The following is a 24,039-nucleotide window of genomic DNA, read 5'->3' on the forward strand; positions in this document are numbered from 1 at the left end:
AGCTGAGGTCATCAGACCTCTAGAACTTAGAACTACTTAAACCTAACTAACCTAAGGACATCACACACATCAATGCCCGAGGCAGGATTCGAACCTGCGACCGTAGCGGTCGCGCGGTTCCAGAGTGTAGCGTCTAGAATCGCTCGGCCACACCGGCCAGCTGTCGTAAATCGGCTCCGCATTCACGCATTAGCAAATCTACAAAGTTTCACTGTCGTACGATAATTGCAGCCTACACTTGATCTTCGTGAGTAGCTACGATTTATTATAACCACCCGGCACTTCCCCTCAAAATCAACAGCGATTTAGAAAATGTCACTGTTCGCGTATCATCATATATGACCACTGTCAATCGCGAGAATGAATGCCGCCTGTTAGTGTTGCGAGCACGTGAGGCTGCAGGGAATATATACACTCCTGGAAATGGAAAAAAGAACACATTGACACCGGTGTGTCAGACCCACCATACTTGCTCCGGACACTGCGAGAGGGCTGTACAAGCAATGATCACACGCACGGCACAGCGGACACACCAGGAACCGCGGTGTTGGCCGTCGAATGGCGCTAGCTGTGCAGCATTTGTGCACCGCCGCCGTCAGTGTCAGCCAGTTTGCCGTGGCATACGGAGCTCCATCGCAGTCTTTAACACTGGTAGCATGCCGCGACAGCGTGGACGTGAACCGTATGTGCAGTTGACGGACTTTGAGCGAGGGCGTATAGTGGGCATGCGGGAGGCCGGGTGGACGTACCGCCGAATTGCTCAACACGTGGGGCGTGAGGTCTCCACAGTACATCGATGTTGTCGCCAGTGGTCGGCGGAAGGTGCACGTGCCCGTCGACCTGGGACCGGACCGCAGCGACGCACGGATGCACGCCAAGACCGTAGGATCCTACGCAGTGCCGTAGGGGACCGCACCGCCACTTCCCAGCAAATTAGGGACACTGTTGCTCCTGGGGTATCGGCGAGGACCATTCGCAACCGTCTCCATGAAGCTGGGCTACGGTCCCGCACACCGTTAGGCCGTCTTCCGCTCACGCCCCAACATCGTGCAGCCCGCCTCCAGTGGTGTCGCGACAGGCGTGAATGGAGGGACGAATGGAGACGTGTCGTCTTCAGCGATGAGAGTCGCTTCTGCCTTGGTGCCAATGATGGTCGTATGCGTGTTTGGCGCCGTGCAGGTGAGCGCCACAATCAGGACTGCATACGACCGAGGCACACAGGGCCAACACCCGGCATCATGGTGTGGGGAGCGATCTCCTACACTGGCCGTACACCACTGGTGATCGTCGAGGGGACACTGAATAGTGCACGGTACATCCAAACCGTCATCGAACCCATCGTTCTACCATTCCTAGACCGGCAAGGGAACTTGCTGTTCCAACAGGACAATGCACGTCCGCATGTATCCCGTGCCACTGAACGTGCTCTAGAAGGTGTAAGTCAACTACCCTGGCCAGCAAGATCTCCGGATCTGTCCCCCATTGAGCATGTTTGGGACTGGATGAAGCGTCGTCTCACGCGGTCTGCACGTCCAGCACGAACGCTGGTCCAACTGAGGCGCCAGGTGGAAATGGCATGGCAAGCCGTTCCACAGGACTACATCCAGCATCTCTACGATCGTCTCCATGGGAGAATAGCAGCCTGCATTGCTGCGAAAGGTGGATATACACTGTACTAGTGCCGACATTGTGCATGCTCTGTTGCCTGTGTCTATGTGCTTGTGGTTCTGTCAGTGTGATCATGTGATGTATCTGACCCCAGGAATGTGTCAATAAAGTTTCCCCTTCCTGGGACAATGAATTCACGGTGTTCTTATTTCAATTTCCAGGAGTGTATATACGCGGACCAGAACGGGGAATCGTACTGTCGACGATATGGCCCGCAGATAAGACAATCTACTGACATAAGCGACTGACAAAGGCCGCCGCCTACGAACGAGCATTTCGGAAAGAGCGAAGCTGGTCGGCTGTTTTCACGCTACTGTCGTGAGCGTCAGCGGAAAGTGGTTGAAGGACGCTGCACCCGCCAGTAGCCGACAAGTTGTTGGGGCGTACAATGCTCATCACAGAACGCACAAGTCGGAGGCTTGTTCGCTTTGTAAAGGAGGATAGGCGGCGATTTGTGGCAGGTCTGGTGACGTAGTACAGTTCCAGTGCAGGCACCAGTGTTCCGGCGCACGACGTTCAGCGCACACTGTGCAACCGTGCGGCTCCGCAGCAGACAACCACCCGTCCAGTCTCTACTCACTTCAACTACATCGTCGTTTACGATTGCAGTGAGCAAGGCGTCAACGAGACTGGAACGCGGACCAGCGGAAACGTGTCGCCTGTTTGGATGAATCGCGTTTCTTCTCACACCTGGTCGACGGTCGTGTCCCGCCCGATACGCTGCCATCTGGGCGAACGGCCGGTCCAAACATACACCGTACCACGGACGCTGGTCGGTGGGGCAGTATATCATGATACAAAAGACATTCACCTGGTCTTTCATGTCACGTTTGTTATTGCACTATGGCAACTACGGACTACGTGGACATTACTGCGGACGCTCTGCATCCCTTCATCCTCGCTTCGACGATGCCGACGGCATCTACCGACAAGACAACTGTCCACATCACAAATCCACACTCGTGCTACAGTAGTTTGAGGAGCACTATATTGAATTCACGTTGATGTCTCCAGCAGCAGATTCGCCTGGTCTGAACCCGTCGGGACACATCTGAAAAGCTACCGGGCACCAGCTGCTCGCCCACAAATCACCCGCCCGTAACGCGCGGTATTTCCGTGACCTGTTCCTAGAGGTGTGGCGTCACATGTTTCTGGAAACCTACGAAGGACTCGTCTATACTGATGAGCCAGAACATAGCGACTTGCTTCATACACACACCGGGTGTTTTTCCTACAGGTCGTCAGGTTCACATTCTTTGGTGTTTTCTTAGATATACACAGTTTCGTTTTTGCAACGTGTAGCTTGAGTCAGCCCAAACGAAACCTCCTCATCGTGTCTCACATGCGATGCCCAGCGTCGACGGAAAGCACCGGTTTGTTTCCCATTACAAACAGAAGCATTTTGAAATCGTAATTTTATGTGTCCACGCGATAGAGCGGTCCGAAATCACTCTAGTGCGTCATTCGATTTATCGATATGTGTTAACGGGAACAGTAAAACACGAAGAATAATAGCAGCGGCTGAGCAGAACTGCTGCGAGGCGGCAGAAACCGGCGCTGGACAGAGCGGTGTTGTGGCTGATAAGACTGCTGCTGATGCTCCGTGTTTTACTGCCCCTGTTAATACACATCGATAAAACGAATACTGCACTAGACTAATTTGGGACCACTCTGTCGAATGGGCATGTAAAATTCCATTTTAGAAAACGCTTTGTCTGCAACGAGAAATATCGCCGCTTTGCATTGAGTCTGGGTGTCGAATGAAAGACGTGACGACCAGTATTTGTCTGCTGTGATTCTATCAACACCTCGCTAAAATAAATTGCAAGTATCTATCGAAATACCAGACAGAATGCACTGGCGACTAATAAGAGAGACACCCCGTATATACACTCGTGTGCGCGGCGGACAAAAATACGGGCACACCCAAAACGGAATACATACCATGCGTAATACAGTATAGGTAGGGAACAGAAAGATTTGTAGGTAAATCGTTGGCATTCAAAACACCTTCTCGTCGTCTGTCCCTGTACCATTCCCTCTGCAGAATAATGACAAGTTGAGGTAACGATGATGGAGAAGGATGGCGATTGTGCTGCCTTTTCTGCGAGGTAGACCACGAAGGCTCAATGATATTCAGATCTGGCGACTGTAGTGTCTAGGGGAGATGCGACAATTTAAACTCTTGCTCACAAAACCAGTCCTGGACGTTGCTGACTGTCTGAACGAGGTCCCTGTTGTCTTGGAACGCAGGATCGTCACTGGGGAACACTTTACCACAGGACGGACCTACTCAGCCGAATGTCGACATAGTCCTCGGCAGTCGTGCCACCTCGTAGAGTGCCAGCGGGGCCCACTGGACACATCGAACCGCCGCCATGTTTAACTCTCGGGTGCGTAAACTCGGCCACAAGTTAAAAACGTGTGTAACGAGACCCAATGACGCTCTTCCATTGCTCCATAGGCCAGGTTTTGTGGCTTCGGCACCATGTTTCCTGTTACAGGCACCTGCATCACTCTACGAGTCGTTTTCAAACTGAAGCTCGCCCTTCAATTCCCTGCTTCTGGAACTCTCTTCGTGTTGTTTTACTGTTGACAGGGTTCGCGAGTGCCAAATTCAGTTCCGGAATGAATTTTGCAACTGTCGCCCTCTTATTTTTCGTCACAATCTTCTTCAGTGACTGTCCGTCACGCTCACTCAACACGCAGTTCCTTCCGGGTTGTGACTTGGCAGATGGTGCTTTTCCGCTATCCTTGTATACGGTACGACTCTTCGATACGGTGACTATTAAAAGACAAAACACTTCGCCTCCCTTGGTCATGGGTGCACCCATCTTAGGGCTCCAACAATTTGTTGACGTTCGAATTCAGTTAACTCCGACATAATGCCCTCACAAATATACAAAACGCTAATCTGCCCGCGATTCGAAATAGGACCCATTTGAACGGACAGACGCGTGCAGTCGTTTCTCCCAGTGCTCAGAAAATTTCAGCAGGTTGTTCTCGGCGCCGCTGCTCGTGGGCTGAGCCGTTTTAGCCTCCACGAGCACGGGAGAACGCGTCTGTAGCGCACGGCACGTCCACTGCCACTCAGGCGACCATCTCGATGAAACTTGACGCGCTCCGTGAGCGAAAGATGTCTGACGATTAATGGCTTCTTAGTAATCCCAGCACTCTTCTTTATTTTTGTGCCCACGCTGCAGGCGGAGTGTCAACGAATTTCATAAGAAAAACGACATACGAACTTAGGACGAGTAATGGGAGGCGAGTGAAAAACAGGAAGACGGTGTGAGAAGCACATCTACGTGTACAAAATGCTGCAGAAGTGGGTAGGTCAGTCGGTAGAGCGCTTCTTCGCACAAGACGGAGGTCCCAGTTTCGATTGCTGGCCTGGAACACAGCAAGTTTGAAACTAGCGCATACTCTGCTGTAGAGTGGAAATTCATTCCACTAGAGATATTGCTGCGGTCCACCGGCAGGCATAAACAACACAACTACTCTTCAGGCTGGCGGAAAACGACGTGTTGTAAGTAGCGAACGAAACGAGTACTGGGCGTGCAGGAGCTTTAATGGACGCCACTTCGGAGGAGACTCCCGCCGGACAACTTTTTCAAACAAATTTGCAGCATCGATGTCGTTTACTTAGTAGCAGACTTCGTATATGACATTTTACGGCGGAGCGCAACAACACGCTCGAATACTGACACTGAATTGATCAACATTCGTGACACTTGTAACAGCATACGGACGTACATCAAGGTCGAAAACAATTTCGCATTGTAATGCCGCGTTAAGTAACTACATACACAAAGTTTTAAAAAAGTGTTAAATATAGTTTCTTTTAATTTTTTAAAGACACATGACACGAGCATTTACAATGCTGCGCGATTATCGTCGCGATGTCGTCGTGTATTTACTGAACGGCTTCTAACGACGCGAGCCAGCGCGGCTCTCCACTGTGTGCATCGAGCCTAAAGGCACGTGGGTGCTGTATGAGGTTTCTGTTGCGTTTTCAACAGTTCTTTAACGGTATGTACGACAGCGCCCGTAATTATGAATAATTGTCGATAGTCGTTAAGAGTATCGCTCGGTATTACTGTGACTACTATTCTAGCACGCAATGGTTGCAGAATTTATGTATCTGAGAAAATACAAGACGGTACCCTGAAACAGCTGTTTTTGGAACATTAGTGTATGTGAGCTTCAGACTGGGTGCTGAGCAGCTTGTTTGTGCAGGAAGTTGGACGGCAGAGAGCCGCTGGGGCTGGGGAGAGGCGGGCGCGGCTATCGACGGGCCGCCGCTGACGCCCGGGGTTTCCCTGCAGGGTGGGCTTCACGGTCAGCACGTCGCTCGCTCCCCCCCAAACACCGCACTGACACTGCTCAAACAGCAACGTGCCTTACCGCTAACAGCAAAACCTCCCGCCGAAGCGACTCCGCTCCCAACTTCTCTCTGTCACATTTCGCTAACGAGAAGGCTGATTGCGCAACAATACAGTTAAAAATCTACTATCCCACGACCTAAGAATAAGACTGATATCACTTACATATCAAATGGTGTACATATACTGAGGTAACAAAGTTCATGGGACAGCGACATCACGGACATATCCGAGGTAACAAAATCCGTGGGCTAGCGTACAGACGGCGGCAGTGTGGCGCGCACAACAAACAAAAGGGCACAGCTGTCATTTGTACCCAACTGGTTCCAGCGAGAAGGTTTCCGACATGATTACGGTCGCACGAGGGGAATTAACAGACAGTGAACGTGGAATGGTAATTACAGCTAGACGCATGGGACATCCTATTTCGGAACTCGTCAGGGAATAGAACATTCCGAGATCCACAGGATCAATAGTGTGCCCAGAACACCAAATTCCAGGCATTGCCTTTCACCACGGGCAACGCAGTGGACGATGGCCGTCACTTAACGAACCGAGAGCAGCCCCATTTGCGTAGAGTTCTCAGTGCTTACAAACGAGCAACACTGTGTGAAATAATTGCAGAAATTAATGTGGGACGTACGACGAACTTAACCGTCCGGACAGTGCGGCGAAATGTGTCGTTAACGGGCCACGGCGGCAGTCGTGCTAATTGCACGACATCGCCTCCAGCGCCTGTCCTGGGCTCGGGACCAAATCGGTTGGACGCCAGACGACTGGTAAACCGTGGCGTAGCCAGTTGAGTCCCGACTTCAGCTGGTAAGAGCTCACGGCTGATATAGTGTGTGGTGCGAACCCATGAAACTGTGGACCCAACCTGTCGAGGCACTGTGCAAGCTGGCAGTGGCTCCATAATGGTGTGGGCTGTGTTTACGTGGAACGGACTGGGTCCGCTCGTCCAGCTGAACCGATCATTGCCTGGAAATGGTTGTGTTCGGTTACTTGGAGGTCATCTCCAGCCACTCGTGGACTTCATGTTCCAAACCAACAATGGAATTTTTGCGGATGTCGTCGGACCACAGTTGTTCGCGATTGCTCTGAAGAACATTCCGGACAACTTGAGAGAGTGATTCGCCCACCCACATCGCCCGTCACGAATCCTATCGAACGTTTTTGGGACACAATCGAGAGGTTAGTTCGTGCACAAAATCCCGCACCAGCAACATTTTCGCAATTCTGGACGGCTATAGCGGCAGCAGTGCTCAATATTTTTGCAGCGGACTTCCGACGACTTTTTGAGTTGTAATGGTACTTGAATTACGCAACCATTACGGCACCTCACCTGAACCTCTCGATACCAGTAATATTCTACTGTGTTTCTTTAACTACTTAACATATTTCTGAGACAACATTCAGATTTGATTTCACTTTTGATACATCGATATGTTTATATTGCAATGATATTATTCTTATGTGTATTCTTTCTTTTGTCACTATGATCTTTGACGTACTTGTAACTCTGATTTTTGGGCGCGTAAGCGATTGTTAGTTTGTTGTTAACTTGTTAGAGAGTCGGACCTTGAAAAAGTCAAGTGCTGGACGTCATGTTGGAAAGACGCAAAACGTAGTCAGCTTATAAAATGTGAACTTTAACAGTGACTGTGAGGAAGATGTTTTCAAGTATGTTTTGTATTGTGAAGTGATGTTTTGTGTTTACGTGATATTACAATTAAAAGGAAGTGTAACTTAAATTCGGGGTGCTGATTGCTTTTTTTTACATCACCATTGTCCTTCAAAAGTGTAATCTTCAAGAATTATTTGAGAAGTGCATCTACAAAACTTTAGAATATAGTAGAATAAAACCTAGGCAGGCCTCTTTGCATTCGAGCTTGGAATCATAACCACCTAGAGTTTCAACGATTGAGCCATGATTTTACGACGAGACCAGCGTGGGAAACGCGAAAAGATGAGTGCCTAGTTTTTTTCATTATTACATGAAATGACTTTATTAACTGTGCTCTAATGACACCTGGCACATAATATGACTGTTGTTGCCCGAAAATGCAGTATCTAGCAGCGTGAGCAACACCACAATCGTTATTAAAATTTTGACCTTTGTTGTGGTAGGGTTGTTAGGGAGTCCACTGCACGTCTAGTTGGCGCACTGCCCCGGGAAAAAGGAGGTCCGACACGATATTAGGAGGTACTCCGTGGCTTTTGTCGCCTCACTGCACGTGGCAAATGGTTGACGTGAAGAAAAACTCTCAAACCGTCACTGGTTTCTATCAGTTACTGATAAATTGCACAAAGGTCAATGCCCTGATATAAATCCAACAACCATTATATGAAGAAATCCGAGACTCATTTTATTCCTGGCGTATAAGCGACGTCAGTGCATTAACTGCGGTGGCAGTGTGAACTAGCAACTGTGAACCTCAAATGTGCGTACGACCAGTCAGCTGTGAGCAGGCAGTGTTAAGCAGTGTGTCAACGTTGTTGCGTCACAAATCTCAATGGACCAACATATCTAAATCAAGCGTTACAGACATTCTACAGAATGTTCTAAGAAGTGGAAAGTGTATGCAGTGTTTGCTCCGTACGCGTTCACTCGCGAACAAAAGCAGCGGCGCCAGGACTTGACTGAACTGCAGAACGTGGGCAAATCTTTTCTAGAAACGGCGGCGAGACTTCGCGCTGTCAATACGAACCTACCACGAAACGACAAAGTGCTGAAATTCGCACAAAGGTTGAAGCCAATGTGACGTGCGAGTGGAAGAATATTCCAAAGGAGGACTTCTCTGACAATTTCACGTGGCTGTATGAAGTTTCTGTTCGTTGTAGTCAGATGAGGGGAGACTATATAGAACACCTGAAGCATTAATACCAGCACCTTCACTTTTCTCTATTTTTTATTATTCCAGTCTCGAAACACCCTCATTCATTCCATCTTCCATCCTTACGAAGTTTTTGCACTCTCTTCAAATCCTAGGAATCCATCCACTCAATAATTTTGTACATTACTTTGAACTTATACGACCGTAGTGGGCACATTCTTGGAGAAATTTAAAAATAAACGCCAGCAATACCTATTTTATATTTATGTCTTTGCTAAAGCCATAATTCTTTTCATTTACACATGACCATTTTCAGATGACTGCACTCACATATTAAGCACTAAATATTAGCCCTAGGTCGTCCACTCTCACAATGTCTGAAATTTCGATCAAACAAGCGTGATACTAACGAAGAAATAATTAGTTATCACACAGTGCAAAAGCAAACGACAAGGTGCCAACAACATACAGTGATTAATATGTGAATGCAGATAGGTACGTGCGCCTGTATGTAAGCCTTTGTAATACGATGATTGCTGGCTTTAAATTGTGATTTTCTCTCAATATACAAGGTAAATAAAAACTTGAGTTAGAAACTTTGACAATTTATTGTTGACATCAAAGATTACAAAAAACTCATGTCTATAAAAATCTTTTTGTTTGGGGGTATATGAAAGACATTCCCTGTAGAGTAACCTGGTTGTGTAATTTACCTCAAACGCGCGTTTATTATTCACTTTCTTGTTTACAGTCGGTCATGGCATTTGTTTTGTTTTCTCTGGTTGTCGTCTGTTCTCTCTTAGAGTAACTTCCACCACAAGGCATCACAACGATATATTTATTGTGTTAAGTGACGGATATGCACCGTGTGTACGGCCAAGCAGATCTGAACATGGGCGCAGCACGTCAACTTCATGCTGAACGTTACCCTTGTAGGCTGTCAGTCACCTGACCCACGGATGTTTGTACGACTCCACAAACACCTGCGCTAGAGACTCATTTGAGGAGAGAGTTCCAGGTGATGGAATACCACACAATGTACGAATGCTGAGTTTCAAGAATAGGTCCCTCAGATTGTGGAACAAGGAGGATAACCAGAAGGGAAGGTGTTAATCGCATGACATTCTGCAAGATTCAGAACGAAACTCTACTGTACCCGCATCGCCTTAACGGGTGTAAAAATCAAATGAGACAGATTTTCAGCCAAGAATAACTTTCTTCAACGCATGTTAGGACACTGTGCTGTGTTTCTGCAGTTCTTGGCGAGTACTTTATTCGCTGATGAAGCTGGCTTTTCACGTAATTGGTTCTCCAATCATGACAACAATGAAGTATGGGCTTAAGAAAACTCTGATGAAGTGCCACAAGACTGACATTAACAGAGGTTCGGCCTCAACATATCGAGTGGAATCATTCACGATCAGGTCTATGGCCTCCACTTCTTTCCGTAACGTCTTCCTAGAAAAACGTGTCGGCAGTTTATCAGACACGAGTTACTTTATTTACTTGATGATGTACCTCCACACGTCATTCAACGAACGTAGTTTATGTACGATGGTCCTTCACCTCATTTTACACGGATAGTTAGCCAGTATCTCCTTAACCAGTTCCCGAACAGCTAGATTGGTCGACGGGGTTCCATTGGATGACCTGCTGTATTTAAATCCAACGGATTTTTTCTTTCGGAAACTGTTAAAATCAATGGTGTACTCAACTCTTGTACTCAATGTCGGTGTTCTGAAGCAGCGTATCCATAATCGACTTAACCAAATACGATACACATGAGGAGTATGGAACGCAGGCTCCGGACATTCGCGGAAGCAGGAGGTGGTCAGTTCCAACAATTTTTGTAAGTTTATTTGGTAAACTATAATTTTTTTGCCATAAATAATGAATCGTTTCATACCTGCCAAACGAAGGATTTTCGGACCCATGTTCACACGAACTTTTGTAATGTTTTAACATCAAGAATAAATCCCTAAAGCTTGTGGCACATGTTCTTATACAGCCTGTGTACTCGTGCACGCTGCCTCCTCCCTCCTTGGCCACCCGTATCCCGTACCAGCTGACAGAGCTCCCCCATACCTTCAAACGAGTGGAATACCTTCGTCAATTCTACGCCTTCCGCAAAAACGGATCCCAAAGGCCCACTGAGTCACACACATCCTTGCGGCCCCTGGCCTCTGCCACCGTGTCCCAGCTTCCTCACATCATTTCGACCGCGTTCGCCACCATCAAATCATTCCTGAGATTTGTATCTGTGTCCTATCACTTAGACTTTGCCCTGTCTCTTCCATTCCAAACGAAAGCTGCAATCCACGTAACTGCAACGCTACGGCCGCCTGCCACCGCCTACGTCTCGTCTCTTGACATTCTTTAATATTCATCCCACATCCTTCTCCAGTTCCATCTGCAACCAAATCCCTTATCTAAAAAAGGAGCGCACAGCACCACTATGTTCACAAGATCCAATACCATACAACTAAACAACATCACATCAGGCTTCCGGTCAAAGTTTATCGTTGATCAAGGAGTTCATTTTTACTTGTTTTATCCAAGGGCTGAATAGCGGAAATGTTACTACTGCCAGCCTGCTGTCTACTCGGGGATGTGATTAAATCGAGGGCGTGCTGAAAAGTCATGCATACGCTTTCTTTTTATGTGAAAACTCTTAAAGCTTTGTAAATAAAACAAACGTTACTAACATTGTACATCTTCTGTAAAGTTTGGAAGGTAGGAGACGAGATACTGGTAGAAGTAAAGCTGTGAGTACCGGGCGTGAGTCGTGCTTCGGTAGATCAGATGGTAGAGCACTTGCCCGCGAAAGGCAAAGGTCCCGAGTTCGAGTCTCGGTCGGGCACACAGTTTTAATCTGCCAGGAAGTTTCATATCAGCGCACACTCCGCTGCAGAGTGAAAATCTCATTCTGGAAACTTCCCCCAGGCCATGTCTCTGCAATATCCTGTCTTTCAGGAGTGCTAGTTCTGCAAGGTTCGCAGGAGAGCTTCTGTAAAGTTTGGAAGGTAGGAGACGAGGTACTGGCAGAAGTAAAGCTGTGAGTACCGGGCGTGAGTCGTGCTTCGGTAGATCAGATGGTAGAGCACTTGCCCGCGAAAGGCAAAGGTCCCGAGTTCGAGTCTCGGTCGGGCACACAGTTTTAATCTGCCAGGAAGTTTCATTGTACATCTTCTTTCTTCAGGTTTACATGTTTATTTCTCAACATAGTCACCCCGGCGACGAAAATGTTTCTCTTAACGAGAGTCCAGTTTGTTGCTACCGTAACTGAAAATGACTTTGTTGCAGAGTCACAACCTCATTTCTGCTCGCACTGCTCCATCTCTATCGAAGTGAAGTCCTCGAAGGAGTTTTTTTAAGATTTGAGAACAACTGAAAATCGGGACTGCATGGCGCACGATGGATGACAGAAGCTGAACCCGGGGCGCCGTGCTGTGGCAGGGGTCGCAGCGTTCGTGTGTGGCGTGGCCTGCCAGAGGCTGCTCCGTGCTCCGTGTGTGGGCGGAGTGTGAACTCGAGCACAGCACGCACACACGTAATTACGTTACACACCGCTACAATTCGCAGCCTTCTACCGGCAGAAAGCTGCAACTAAGCAGACATGAAGAAAAAGGATGTGTGGTGTCACAGCCAGACACCGCACTTGCTAGGTGGTAGCCTTTAAATCCGCCGCGGTCCGTTAGTATACGTCGGACCCGCGTGTTGCCACTATCAGTGATTGCAAACCGAGCGCCGCCCCACGGCAGGTCTAGTCTAAACTCCCTAGCACTCGCCCCAGTTGTACAGCCGACTTTGCTAGCGATGGTTCACTGACTACATACGCTCTCATTTGCAGAGACGACAGTTTAGCATAGCCTTCAGCTACGTCATTTGCTACGACCTAGCAAGGCGCCATAGCAAGGCGCCATATTCAGTTACTATTGATATTGATATTGTGAATCATGCACCGTCAAGAGCGACGTTCATCATTAATGGATTAAAGTTAAGTATCAAAGTAATTCCGTCCGCTTTCTGAATTCTAATTCCTTGTCATGTTCCAGACCTCACGTCAGTATAGTTCTTCCCTCCTCACGCCAGCCTGCGTGAGCTAACTCGCGTGCATTTCGGCCTCCTCTAGTAACACGGTGTTGGCACTTCTGCCAACCCAACAGGATGTATAATGTTAATAATGTTTGCTTTATTTAAAAACCTGTAAGTGTTTACAGATAATCGGAGGCATTCTTTGTCAGCACACCGTCGTAGATGTAAAAGAACTTGTGTCACACAAATAGCAAAAACATAAAGAAGTTGAATGTCAAATTAGCGTGTTTCGATTAACAGGAGAGAGAGAGAGACAAGGTGCGACATTAAGCGCTGCATTTCGTCACGGGATCGTCCAGTCGGGTGAGAGCGTTGTGCAGGAGCTTAACACACTCCAGTGGCAAACGCTACAAGAGAGCCGTTGTGCACCGCTGAGAGATTTCGTGTTGAGTTTCCGAGAGTACGTTCCTGGAAGAGTCGGACAACGCATTAATACGTCCCGCGAAGTGGGCACAATGAGAAAATTCGAGAAATGAGAGTTGATAATGGAGATTTACCGACACTCATCCTTCTCACACACCGTTCGCTCGCGCGTCGTTAATTTAGCAGTTGTTCGTTGTGTTTTAACTATGAGGAACAGATCGCTGAGCTTATAATTATCTGTTACTACGTTTTTTGATCAGATTCGTCGTTATGTCCATCAAGCGGAGAAATGAAAACAGTTGGAGCCCAGGTAGTGCAGGACTGAAAATAATGTACGGCTATCATTTATAGTAACCTGCTTCCTGAAGTGTAATCAACAATTTGCTGAATGAGAGGTGATCCTTCCTGCGACATAAATGTAAACATGACGACGTACTGCACCCTCAGCAAGTGAATTTACTTTGTTAATTCACTCATCCTTAGAGCAATTTCTCACCAGAGATCTTCCAGCTTCTTTTTTCTTGTACGTTTCCTTGGCAAACTTGTGCCGAGCGAGGGGGCGCAGTGGTTAGCACACTGAACTCGTATTCGAGAGAACGACGGTTCAAACCCGCGTCCGGACGTCCTGATTTAGGTCTTCAGGCAAATGCACGGATGGTTCCTTTCAAAGGGCACGGCCGACTTCCTTCCCCATCCTTCTCTAATCTGAGACCGATGACCTCACTGACAGATTTGGTCATCTCTCCGAAATCAACCGACCAGTCTTGGCAAACTTACAATAGTAATTTCGTTTGTATCCAAAGCAAAGCAATTCTTTCGATAGTCATGGGTTGATCGGTTAGGTTCCACTAAATTTTTAATCATTTAAGCAGATACCTAACATGCAAACCCTTTTTCTCGACTGACCTCGTTCTGAAATCCCACGAGCAATTGAGCGACATCGAACATTTCTAATAATAACTTTTCACGAACTTTCTTCGTTCACTGTTCAGCATCACACAACGAATAGAAGAGTTGCTCTTGCAACCATAACAAATAAAAAGAGAGAAAATCACATTGCTCAACGAACGACCCGTGCGACAGCAAGCTGCACCTATCGGAGGAGACGGGGACACGAAGAAACGACGGCGTCCTGTGCACGTGCGCAACACGAGTGGTCAAGTCCTTGCGACAAACGTCCGCCGTCTCATTGTTATCGTGCCGAGTGGGTGAGTGTCGGTACTGTATAAGACTGACACGTGAGCGACGGGTCGCGGCGGGCCGCCGCGTGTCAGACGGCCTGCAGCCGCTCGCACTGTTTGCTCCGTGTTTCTGCAGAGCGTGTTGCCAGCAGCAGCACTGATCGTAAGATTATCGCAGTTCAAGTTATAAATTGCATCAAATGTGTGTGCGTGAAATCTTAGGGGACTCAACTACTAAGGTCATCAGTCCCTAAGCTTACACACTACTTAACCTAAATTATCCTAAGGATAAACACAGGCACCCATGCCCGAGGGAGGACTCGTATAAATCGCATAAATGAGAGTTAGATTATATAAATGAAAAGCAACTAGAGTGCAACTGTATAACAGATTTGTCCTGAACATTTAAATTAAAATGTCCTCTTAACGTTACTGTATTCTGTTTAGAAGCTAAAAATTATAATAATGAGGATAATTATTTCATAAATAACTCAAAATCGTAAGACGGAACCAACTGCATCGTGACTGTTATTATGAACGTCCCATCATTTTTATTTCTATAGCACAAGCTTGAAAATGGTAATCACATTAAAATCGGAGGGTGTACGGGGGACGTTTGAAAAGTCCGTGCAAAAATAAAAACTACTTACGAGCAAAAATAAAAACTACTTACGTGCTTGGGTTAAACCTTTTTTTTATTTTTCGACATAGTCTCCTTTTAGACTTATGCACTCAGTCCAACGCTGTCCTAATTTGTTGATCCCTTCCGAATAATAGGAACTGTCCAAGTCTGCAAAATAGCTATTAGTTGCTGCAATCACCTCCTCGTTTGAATAAAATCTTTGTGCCGCCAGCCATTTGTTCAAATTGGGGAACAAATAGTAGTCTGAGAAAGCCAAGTCTGGAGAATAGTGGGGATGTGAAAGAGTTGGGATCCTATATCCAATAATTTTGCAACCACAACTGCTGAGGTGCCTGCTGGTGCATTGTCGTGATTGAAAAGGACTTTTTTGCGGTCCAATCGCCGGCATTTTTCTTGCAGCTCAGTTTTCAAACGGTCCAATAATTATGAATAATATGCACCTGCAATAGTTTTACCCTTTTCTAGATAGCCAAAGAGGATTATCCCTTTAGAATCCCAAAAGACAGTCGCCATAACCTTTCCGGCCGAAGGAATGGACTTCTCCTTTTTTGGTGCAGATTCTCCCTTGGTAACCCATTGTTTAGATTGTTGTTTGGTCTCAGGAGTATAGTAATGCATCCATGTTTCATCCACAGTGACGAAACGATGCTTAAAGTCCTGCGGTTTCTTCCTGAACAGCTGCAAACCATCGTTGCAACACTTCACACCATTCCGTTTTTGGTCATGCGTGAGCAATCGCGGAACCCATCTTGCGGATAGCTTTCTCATGTCTAAATGTTTATGTAAAATTTTATGTACCCGTTCATTCCAGATGCCCACAGCACTAGCAACCTCACGCACCTTAACTCTTCTGTCATCCGTCACCATATCATGGATTTTATCAATGATTTCTGATGTCGTAACCTTCACAGGGCGCCCATAACGTTCATCACCACAAGTGCCCATATGGCCACTCGGAAAATTTTGAAACCACTTATAAACTGTTCTAATCGAAGGTGCAGAGTCACCGTAATTTTTATCAAGCTTCTCTTTAGTGTCCTGAGGTGTTTTGCCTTTCATAAAGTAATGTTTAATCACCACACGAAATTCTTTTTCGTCCATTTTTTGACAATCAGTCGACTTCCTTGATTCACACGAATGCCAAACACAAAGAAGTACACCAATATGGCTGAAACTTGGTGTGCGTTCTTTCCAAAGATCCTACTAACTAAACATGACCTCGATACGTGCGGGTGGTGCCATCTCTCGGACTTTGCAAGGACTTTTCAAACGCCCTTCGTATTTTGTATTACTTCCGAATGTAATCGTAATTCTGGCGCCCACTTCACTTCTCAGAATAGTTCGTGTTCCCCAGGTTACAATGAGTTATAACGTAAGTTCCTCACTCAAGGTGGGCGAAGGGAAACGAAACAAAACGATCGGTCGGAAAATGGAAACCGCTGTGAAAATAAAAACTGTTATATTTGCAACAGTTAGCTACACCTTCCAACTACTTCTCTACATAGTCGCCGTTCCGATTTAGACATTTGTGAAGTGTTGTACCAACGTTCCGATACACTCGTCGTAGAAGCAAGCCGCCTGTGCTTGCTGCCAATTCTCTACGCTGGTCTACAGCTCGTTGTCTCTGCCAGAACGTTGTCTTCATAGTTAGCAGAGACGAAACTCAGGGAGAGTCAACTGCGGGCTCTATTGCGGGTGATCAGACACCTCCCATCGAAAATGCTGCAGGAGCGTCGTTATTGCCCCTTGAGAGCGCGGCCGAGAATTGTCATGCAGAAGGAAACGAATGGCACTTGGGTTATGTGGGCTGCGTGGCATCAGGCGAAATCTCACAGCACGCCCTCGTACTTTGCGGGAAACACTATTGCTCTAGGCATCTTTACGAGCTCATGTGCACTCAGAACTGACGCGATCGACGGGCATACTAGAGACACTGCCCAACACATGTGTGCAGAGCTTCATCGGATTTTCACTGTGGTTTCCATGTCACACCCCATCGGATCTCACTTCCGAATAGCCCCGGTAACTACAGAAGAGAGGTGTGGCCATACTTCCACACACCGCTGGTAACCGTCTAGGCAGCCATATTGCGTGCACGACTCGCATGCGGACCGCCCGATTGCCCAGGATTCCCGTGCGACCAGCGACCTGCCGCTGCAGTTTGCGCACACACGTCCAGTCTACGAAGCAACCGGTCGCCCGTGCGACGTATCTACGCAATCCGCCGCTCGCGCGTAGGGCCCTCTACGCGGCTATGAGTTGGTGCGAGTTTTGGCTGCCCACAGCCAGCCAGTCGCTGGACTCACCGAGCGTCTTGTTGATCCAGTCGGCGAGGTCCTCGACGAGCGGCAGCAGCTGGCGGCCGTGCGCGGCGCGGATGCGCTCCTGGAACACCTCGGCGCACTCCTGCTCGGTCTCGGGCAGCGGCTGCGGCTGCGGGGGCGTGCCCGGGGGCAGCGAGGCGGGCCCGCCGTCGTGCAGCGCGCCCCAGCCGCCCCCGGAGCGCCGCCAGCGGCCGCTGCCCGCGCGCGCCAGCCCCGTGCCCGTCACCGCCCCCGCAGCCGCCGCTGCCGCCGCCCCCGCAGAAGTCGGCGTCATCGCCGGCGCCGTGGTCGGCCGCCGCCGCGCAGACCCCGCCACGCCTGCGGCAGAACACCGAAGCGTCCGGTCAGCCACGAGGAGCGGGTAGCACACTGTAAACGCAGGTAGGAGCATGTGGAACAGGTTCCCAGGCATGTGAGTGGCCCGATGACTCCCTAAGTAATACAACAGCATGTTGTCCTCGATGGCGAGTGGTTGTCTGAGGAGTGTCCCAGGGAAGTGTGATATGACTGCTGTTATTTTCTATGTCCATGAATGACCTGGCGGAAAGGGCGGACAGCAATCTGCACTTGTTCCTGATGACGCTGTGGTGTACGAGAAGGTATCGAAGCTGAGTAACTGTAGGAGGATATAAGATGACTCAGACAAACTTTCTAGTTGGTATGATGAATGGAAGCTAGCTCTAAACGTAGAAAGTTAGTGCGGATGAGTAGGAAAAACATATTCGGATACAGCGTTAGTAGTGTTGAGCTTGACACAGTCATGTCGCTTAAATATCTGGGCGTAACGTTGCAAAGCGATATGAAGTGGAAAGAGCGTGTGAGAGCTGTATTAGGGAAGGTGAATGGTCGACTTCGGTGTATTGGGAGACTTCCAGGTAGGAGAGCGTGGTTCATCTGTAGAGGAGACCGCATACAGGACGCTAATGCGACCTACTCTCGAGAGCTGCTCGAGTTTTTGGGACATCGACGCAATTCACAGGCGGGCTGCTACATTTGTTACCAGTAGGTTCGATCAACACACACGTGTTATGGAGAGGCTTCGGGAATGTAAATGGGAATCCATGGAGGGCAGGAGACTTCCTTTTTCAGGAACACTATTGTGAAAATTTAGAGAACCGGCATTTGAAGCTGACTGCAGAACGATTCTACTGCCGCCAACGTACACTGAGCATTGAGATCACGAAGATACGCGAAATTAAGCATGATACGAAGCCATATAGACAATCGTTTTTCCCTCGCTCTATTTTCGAGTGGAACAGCAAAGGAAATGACTGGTAGTGCTACAGGGTGCGCTCTGCCACGCGCCGTACTTTGACTTGCACAGTATCTATGTAGTTGAAGATGTAAGTCGTGGGCTCCTCGTACGAGAATACACAGAAAATATCTCTGAACAACCTCTGAAAGTTTGTCGGCGGAGTTCTGATTCAGCCTGTACGGAACACGTAATGTGCTCCTTGCAGTCTGTGGGCCACAACTCTGCGGGGTCTTTCTGGGGCTTCCAGTCAAAGGGATCCGATCTCAGACTTGTTGCCTTGTGTGTAGGAGATAATTGCACATTGGGGAGCTGTGGAACGGATCTGAAAACTGATGACTCAGAAGAATCCAGCGTGCTGTAGATATTGAAGACAAACTGCCCAAATTCAAGATTAGGCAGAAAAATTTTTGAAGAACATTCTTGGAGAGTGGGTCATTCTGTTAGTGTGGGGGAAGAGGGCTTCAGACAATACCTTCAAAAGTTTATACCAATAGTTTGACTGGTGAGATGAAGAACTCGATCTGGTCAGTTGGATGGCTGGATATTGTACATGTACCACATCGAGTGGGAGCCAAGTTCTTTACGAGACAGGCATTAGCTAATGGTGCGAGTTTTTTAGTTTGAGCATGAATATGTACAAAAAATCGAGTGTTAGTGGAGCGAATCAGTAAATCAGGTTACAGGTGGAGGTAGCAGAATCTGGAGTGGGAAATTGTGAAGACTGAAATGAAATAAACGTAGGCAGTAGATAAGAAGTGGAAATGTGATAAGAGTAAGGACATTAAGGAATTCAGGTGAAAAGACAGTAATAAGAAGTCGTTAAAGAAATTGCATTCGGAAGTATTCAATCACGTGTGCATAAAAACAAACAGTAATCGTTCTATAGGATGTGTCGTTTAAGATATTGTATTTTGCACGAGAAATTTGGAGAATGGTACTAACCAGAGTTAAAATAGTATTGTGAAAGCAGTGACGAGTGTAAATGGCAACTGAAGCTTATAAGGGTTGGAATTGGTTGTTGTAATTATAAGGGCTATTTCTTCGCTATTGAATACAAAACAGGCACATCTCGCTATTGATGAAAATGAATATTGTCATACTACTATTAAAAGATTCGAACAGGGAGATGAGATGGGTGCTACGCACACGGTCACAGCTCCTAACCTCTCCTCGTTTATATCTGGATTGGTTTTTCATCCTAATTTTGTAATTTCCACTTACTTTCAATTAAATTCGTGACCATTAACTTACATAGAAATATAGGCGAGAGGGGATGGAGCCTTACAACACGCACATGGCAACTTTCGCGGTACGCCGGGGAAGAGATCGACTCAGTGTAAAAGAGCTCGCTGGTAGCTCGATGTAAGGCACTTCGGTGTGTGCTGGGACGCCGAGCGAGACGTTGCTCGTGCATGTATGTGGTCAGGCCCAACAGGTGGTGAAGAGGATGCAACCTAGTGTGTGAGTGCGAGTCGTGTTGGTGGTGCCGAAGGGGACGGAAGAGAACAAGTGTCAAGTAGGACGGGCATTTTTGCATTATGCTGGCTACTAGGCGTAAGATGGTTTCAACATCGCATCGCGATGGTGAGAACCTTCAGTGTCGAAATGCGCCGACGTGTTACGTAGTGAGGTGAACGCCGGTCAGCTGTGCCGCCTTGCTCGCATTTCGCATCTCTCATTCCCCGCTCAGAGCAAGGCGAGCCGTCGTAGAACTTAACCATTGTCAACCAGATAACGCAACAGGCTGGAAGTGGCGCAGAGAGAGACCCAACTGAAAACAGAACCTTTCAAGTCAGCAATCAACTTGCTCCATAGCGGATATATGTTTCATTCAAGCAGGTGGTTATCGTGACGATGTTTTAATGTTTACGAGTTATGGGAGAGCATTCAATTACAGTTTGCTCAAAATAAAGGCTAGGAAGTCTTTTTTAAAGCCACCCAATCATAATTGGGATTTATCAGTTTTTGTGTCGGTCATCCATTTTTAATTATTTGGCTCTGAACACTATGCGACTTAACTTCTTAGGTCATCAGTCGCCTAGAATTTAGAACTAATTAAACCTAACTAACCTAAGGACATCACACACATCCATGCCCGAGGCAGGATTCGAACCTGCGACCGCAGCGGTCACGCGGTTCCAGACTGAAGCGCCTTTAATTATTTCAGTAAAATAATAATATTTGGTTCGACCCCATAGAATTCGCGACATGTTCAGGACTGGTTTCGAGAGCGATTGTCGTCTTTAAAAAATACAAGAACTTTTATTCGAAGTTATCACTTTAACTATGCAAAAGAAAAAAAATGATTGTGTTATTGCATATGATTTTCTTGGAAGGACGTCAGCTACTGAGCTTCACAATACAGTCAGATAATTAACTGGTCGTGTTGTAAATAGTTTTACTGATTCAAAATCGAGACCGCTATCGTGTAAATTTAATCCCAAGTTCAGGCGTACATGACTGCAAAGTGGAAAATAAAGAAACTGTAATAAGAGACTGCATGACACATAATAATTGTTTGATATAATAATAGTAGGGATTCACTAAACCTGTGATGCGATGCGATTAGTTACCTGATTCTACAATTGTATTATTCGTGAAGAAAGAGACATAATTCAATGGCTGTGACCAAAAATTTGAGCCGGATCGGCACTCGAATCTGAATTTCCCACGCGAGAGGTTACCTCAACAGAAATGGTTCAAATGGCTCTGAGCACTATGGGACTTAACATCTGAGGTCATCAGTCCCCTAGAACTTAGAACTGAACCTAACCAACCTAAGGACACCATATACATCCATGCCCGAGGCAGGATTCGACTGAGGCGCCTAGAACCGCTCGGTCATAGCGGCCGGCTCGCCTTAACAGCTTCGGCTATCCGAGCACACCTCCCGTCCAGGCCAAATTCCCATCTCACCGCTCAGTACTTCCGCAGCGCCCCCTACCATCATCATTGCTCGCAGCGTATCGCATGATTCCCACACTATTTCCGAGGTAGGGTGCATCCAGTTCGAAGATATAAGGAAATGCCGTCAAGGCGTACATATTACTATTATATCGTTGATTTTTCGTCTTATGCTTACTGCAATTTGAGCATTTTTCCATCAGACAAGGGTCGCTTTTATTTATAAAGAATTTTTTGTGGTTGTTCTGAAAATATAACATACACAATATGTCTCTACATTTTGGTACTTATAGGTTAAAAACAGTATTTCTTGATAAAACTGAAGTACAATTTACTTATGGTGTTTTTTCCTCTTGTTTATATATTTTGAAGTCCGAAACGTGAGGTAAAAGCACCATAACTAATTTGTTCACCAATATTATAAAGAAATAGTTTTTAACTTCAAATACTAAAATGTAGATACATTACGTATGTAATATTTCCTGAGTGACAACTGAAGATGCTTTATAAATAAAAGAGAAACGCACCTGATAAAAAAGTACTCTTCTTAACTGCAATAAACTTAAGATGAAAAATCAAGAGTAAGTGATATACGATTGTGACTGTGGTAGATGGCCATGTGAAGAAAACAGTAATACTGTCGGCCTAAAACTCCTCTCTTACTTTGCATTTTGTCCCCTTCCTATTCTTCCAGCACGATTGACACGAGACACTTTTTTCCTTCTGCACATAGTCCTTTTCATTCGGTTGGCAAGTCAGGCCTAGCGGTCTAGCAGTAACGTGCGTGCCTGGAAATCGAAAGGTCGTGGATTTTAACTTAATATTCACCTCTGAATGATGTAGAGATTTATCAAAAACGAGACACGGTTCGGATTGCACGTTAAACTATAGGTCCCCTTTCTCCAGTTGGATAACTGTAGTAGGTTAGGGACACGCAAGTCGCCGAAATGGGTTCCAGTTCAAAGGATTGCACCAGCCATTGAGCCATACGAAATTATAACCATTATTAACGGCACATAGATCCACCAGTATTTTTACTAGGGATGTCGATTATCGTGTGACGCGAGTCAGCAGCCGCCCAACTTGCGTACAGGAACTTGTGGCAATCTCACACGTGGAGGGCGCGTTCTCCGGTTGTCAGGTGGAGCAAAGCTCTTCCGCAGCCAAGAAAAGGAAATCGGAGGGCAGCATAGAAATAAAATACCTCCCGCATACCAAGAGGCCGTAGAGGAAACTACATTATCAAATCCTGCCCGCGACCTTCTCTGACGTATTCTGACTGCTGCTGCTGCTGCAAAAAATAGCTGCTGGGGCACGCGTAAGAGACGGCGGAAGAACTCTTGAGGGCGCAAAGGCAGCGCTCGTTGCCTCAAGGGAGACTTACGCAGTGAAGGAATGGTGCAGTGAGAAACAACTGTATCTGTAAAGTGGTACCATAGAGCAGTGCTCCTCACAGCACCTTCTTTACCAGTAAAACGGAAATCTTCACTAAAGATAACACAGTGCCACTTGCATTGCTCCACGAACGCCTTTCTCCCTGTGGTGTTGAGGCAAGTCATAAGCTCGCTTTCGGTCCCAGCGAACTGCAGCTGGCTGGTGTGCTGTGAGCTAGGGCAGGCTAGGTGTGGCCACGTGTAAGAGCAGAGAGCGAGGCGGTGCTGAGTGAAGGAAGCGGCAACCTGGAGCCAGCGCTGGGGGCCGCCAATGGCGGCGGGCCGCGCCGGCCTACCTCGGCTCTGGCCCGGCTGGCTCATGGGGCTGCCGCTTGCGGTGGTGGGGGTGGTGGTGCTGCTGCTCCCCCTTCGGACGACGGGACAGCCACGGTCATCAGGAGACAGCCGGTGCAGTCTGGGCTCTCGGCTTGATGTCAACACGTGTGCACCGGTTCTGCTCTAAACGAGTGGACGCTGCTTGGCTTCACAGACCCAGAGAACGCGATGTATTCGGGATAAAAGTTGTTGTTTGTCTACAATGGGTAAAGGACGCCATGCTGGCGGTGTTCAGCGCAAATCTTTGTCGTGCAAACGAATGTGTCTGTCTTAGTCAATTTGGACTGTGCACAAGGTCACACTCTAACTACGGCGAGGCCGCTGCGGGGCCTACTGTGAAACTCTGAGGATCAGTATTCTGTTGTTTATTTTGTGTTCTGTATTTTTGATCTGTCCTTACTACTGGCAGTGACTGATTTCCTGTTCTCATTTACTGTCGGCTGAGGTCAGCAGTGGGCACTGGGTAGCCTGGAATGGAATATTATCATTTATATACTGTCGTCTTGTTAAATGATTGTACAATATTACTTCAGGGTGTCGGCTTTTGGTGAGGTGCATTTTGAGATGTCGTGTCCTCGACTAAGACTTCATTCTTGCATGTCTTTCTCGTCATCATTATTT

The 24,039-nt window shown here is 47.3% G+C and overlaps 1 protein-coding gene across 1 annotated transcript in view; it reads right to left on the minus strand.

Annotated features, from left to right (window-relative positions):
- Positions 1-23,403, minus strand: part of LOC126413290 (uncharacterized) — a 280,583-nt gene extending 257,180 nt beyond the window's left edge. Inside the window, exons 1-2 of the mRNA XM_050083191.1 lie at positions 23,104-23,403; positions 17,473-17,650 (exon numbers count right to left, since the gene is read on the minus strand). Of these exons, the coding sequence (XP_049939148.1) occupies positions 17,473-17,650; positions 23,104-23,403 (478 nt within the window). The remainder of the gene's footprint in view (positions 1-17,472; positions 17,651-23,103) is intronic.
- Positions 23,404-24,039: the final 636 nt, after the last annotated feature.

The sequence above is a fragment of the Schistocerca serialis genome, chromosome 7, assembly GCF_023864345.2.
Source record: "Schistocerca serialis cubense isolate TAMUIC-IGC-003099 chromosome 7, iqSchSeri2.2, whole genome shotgun sequence".
In the NCBI taxonomy this organism is placed as follows: Eukaryota; Metazoa; Arthropoda; class Insecta; order Orthoptera; family Acrididae; genus Schistocerca; species Schistocerca serialis.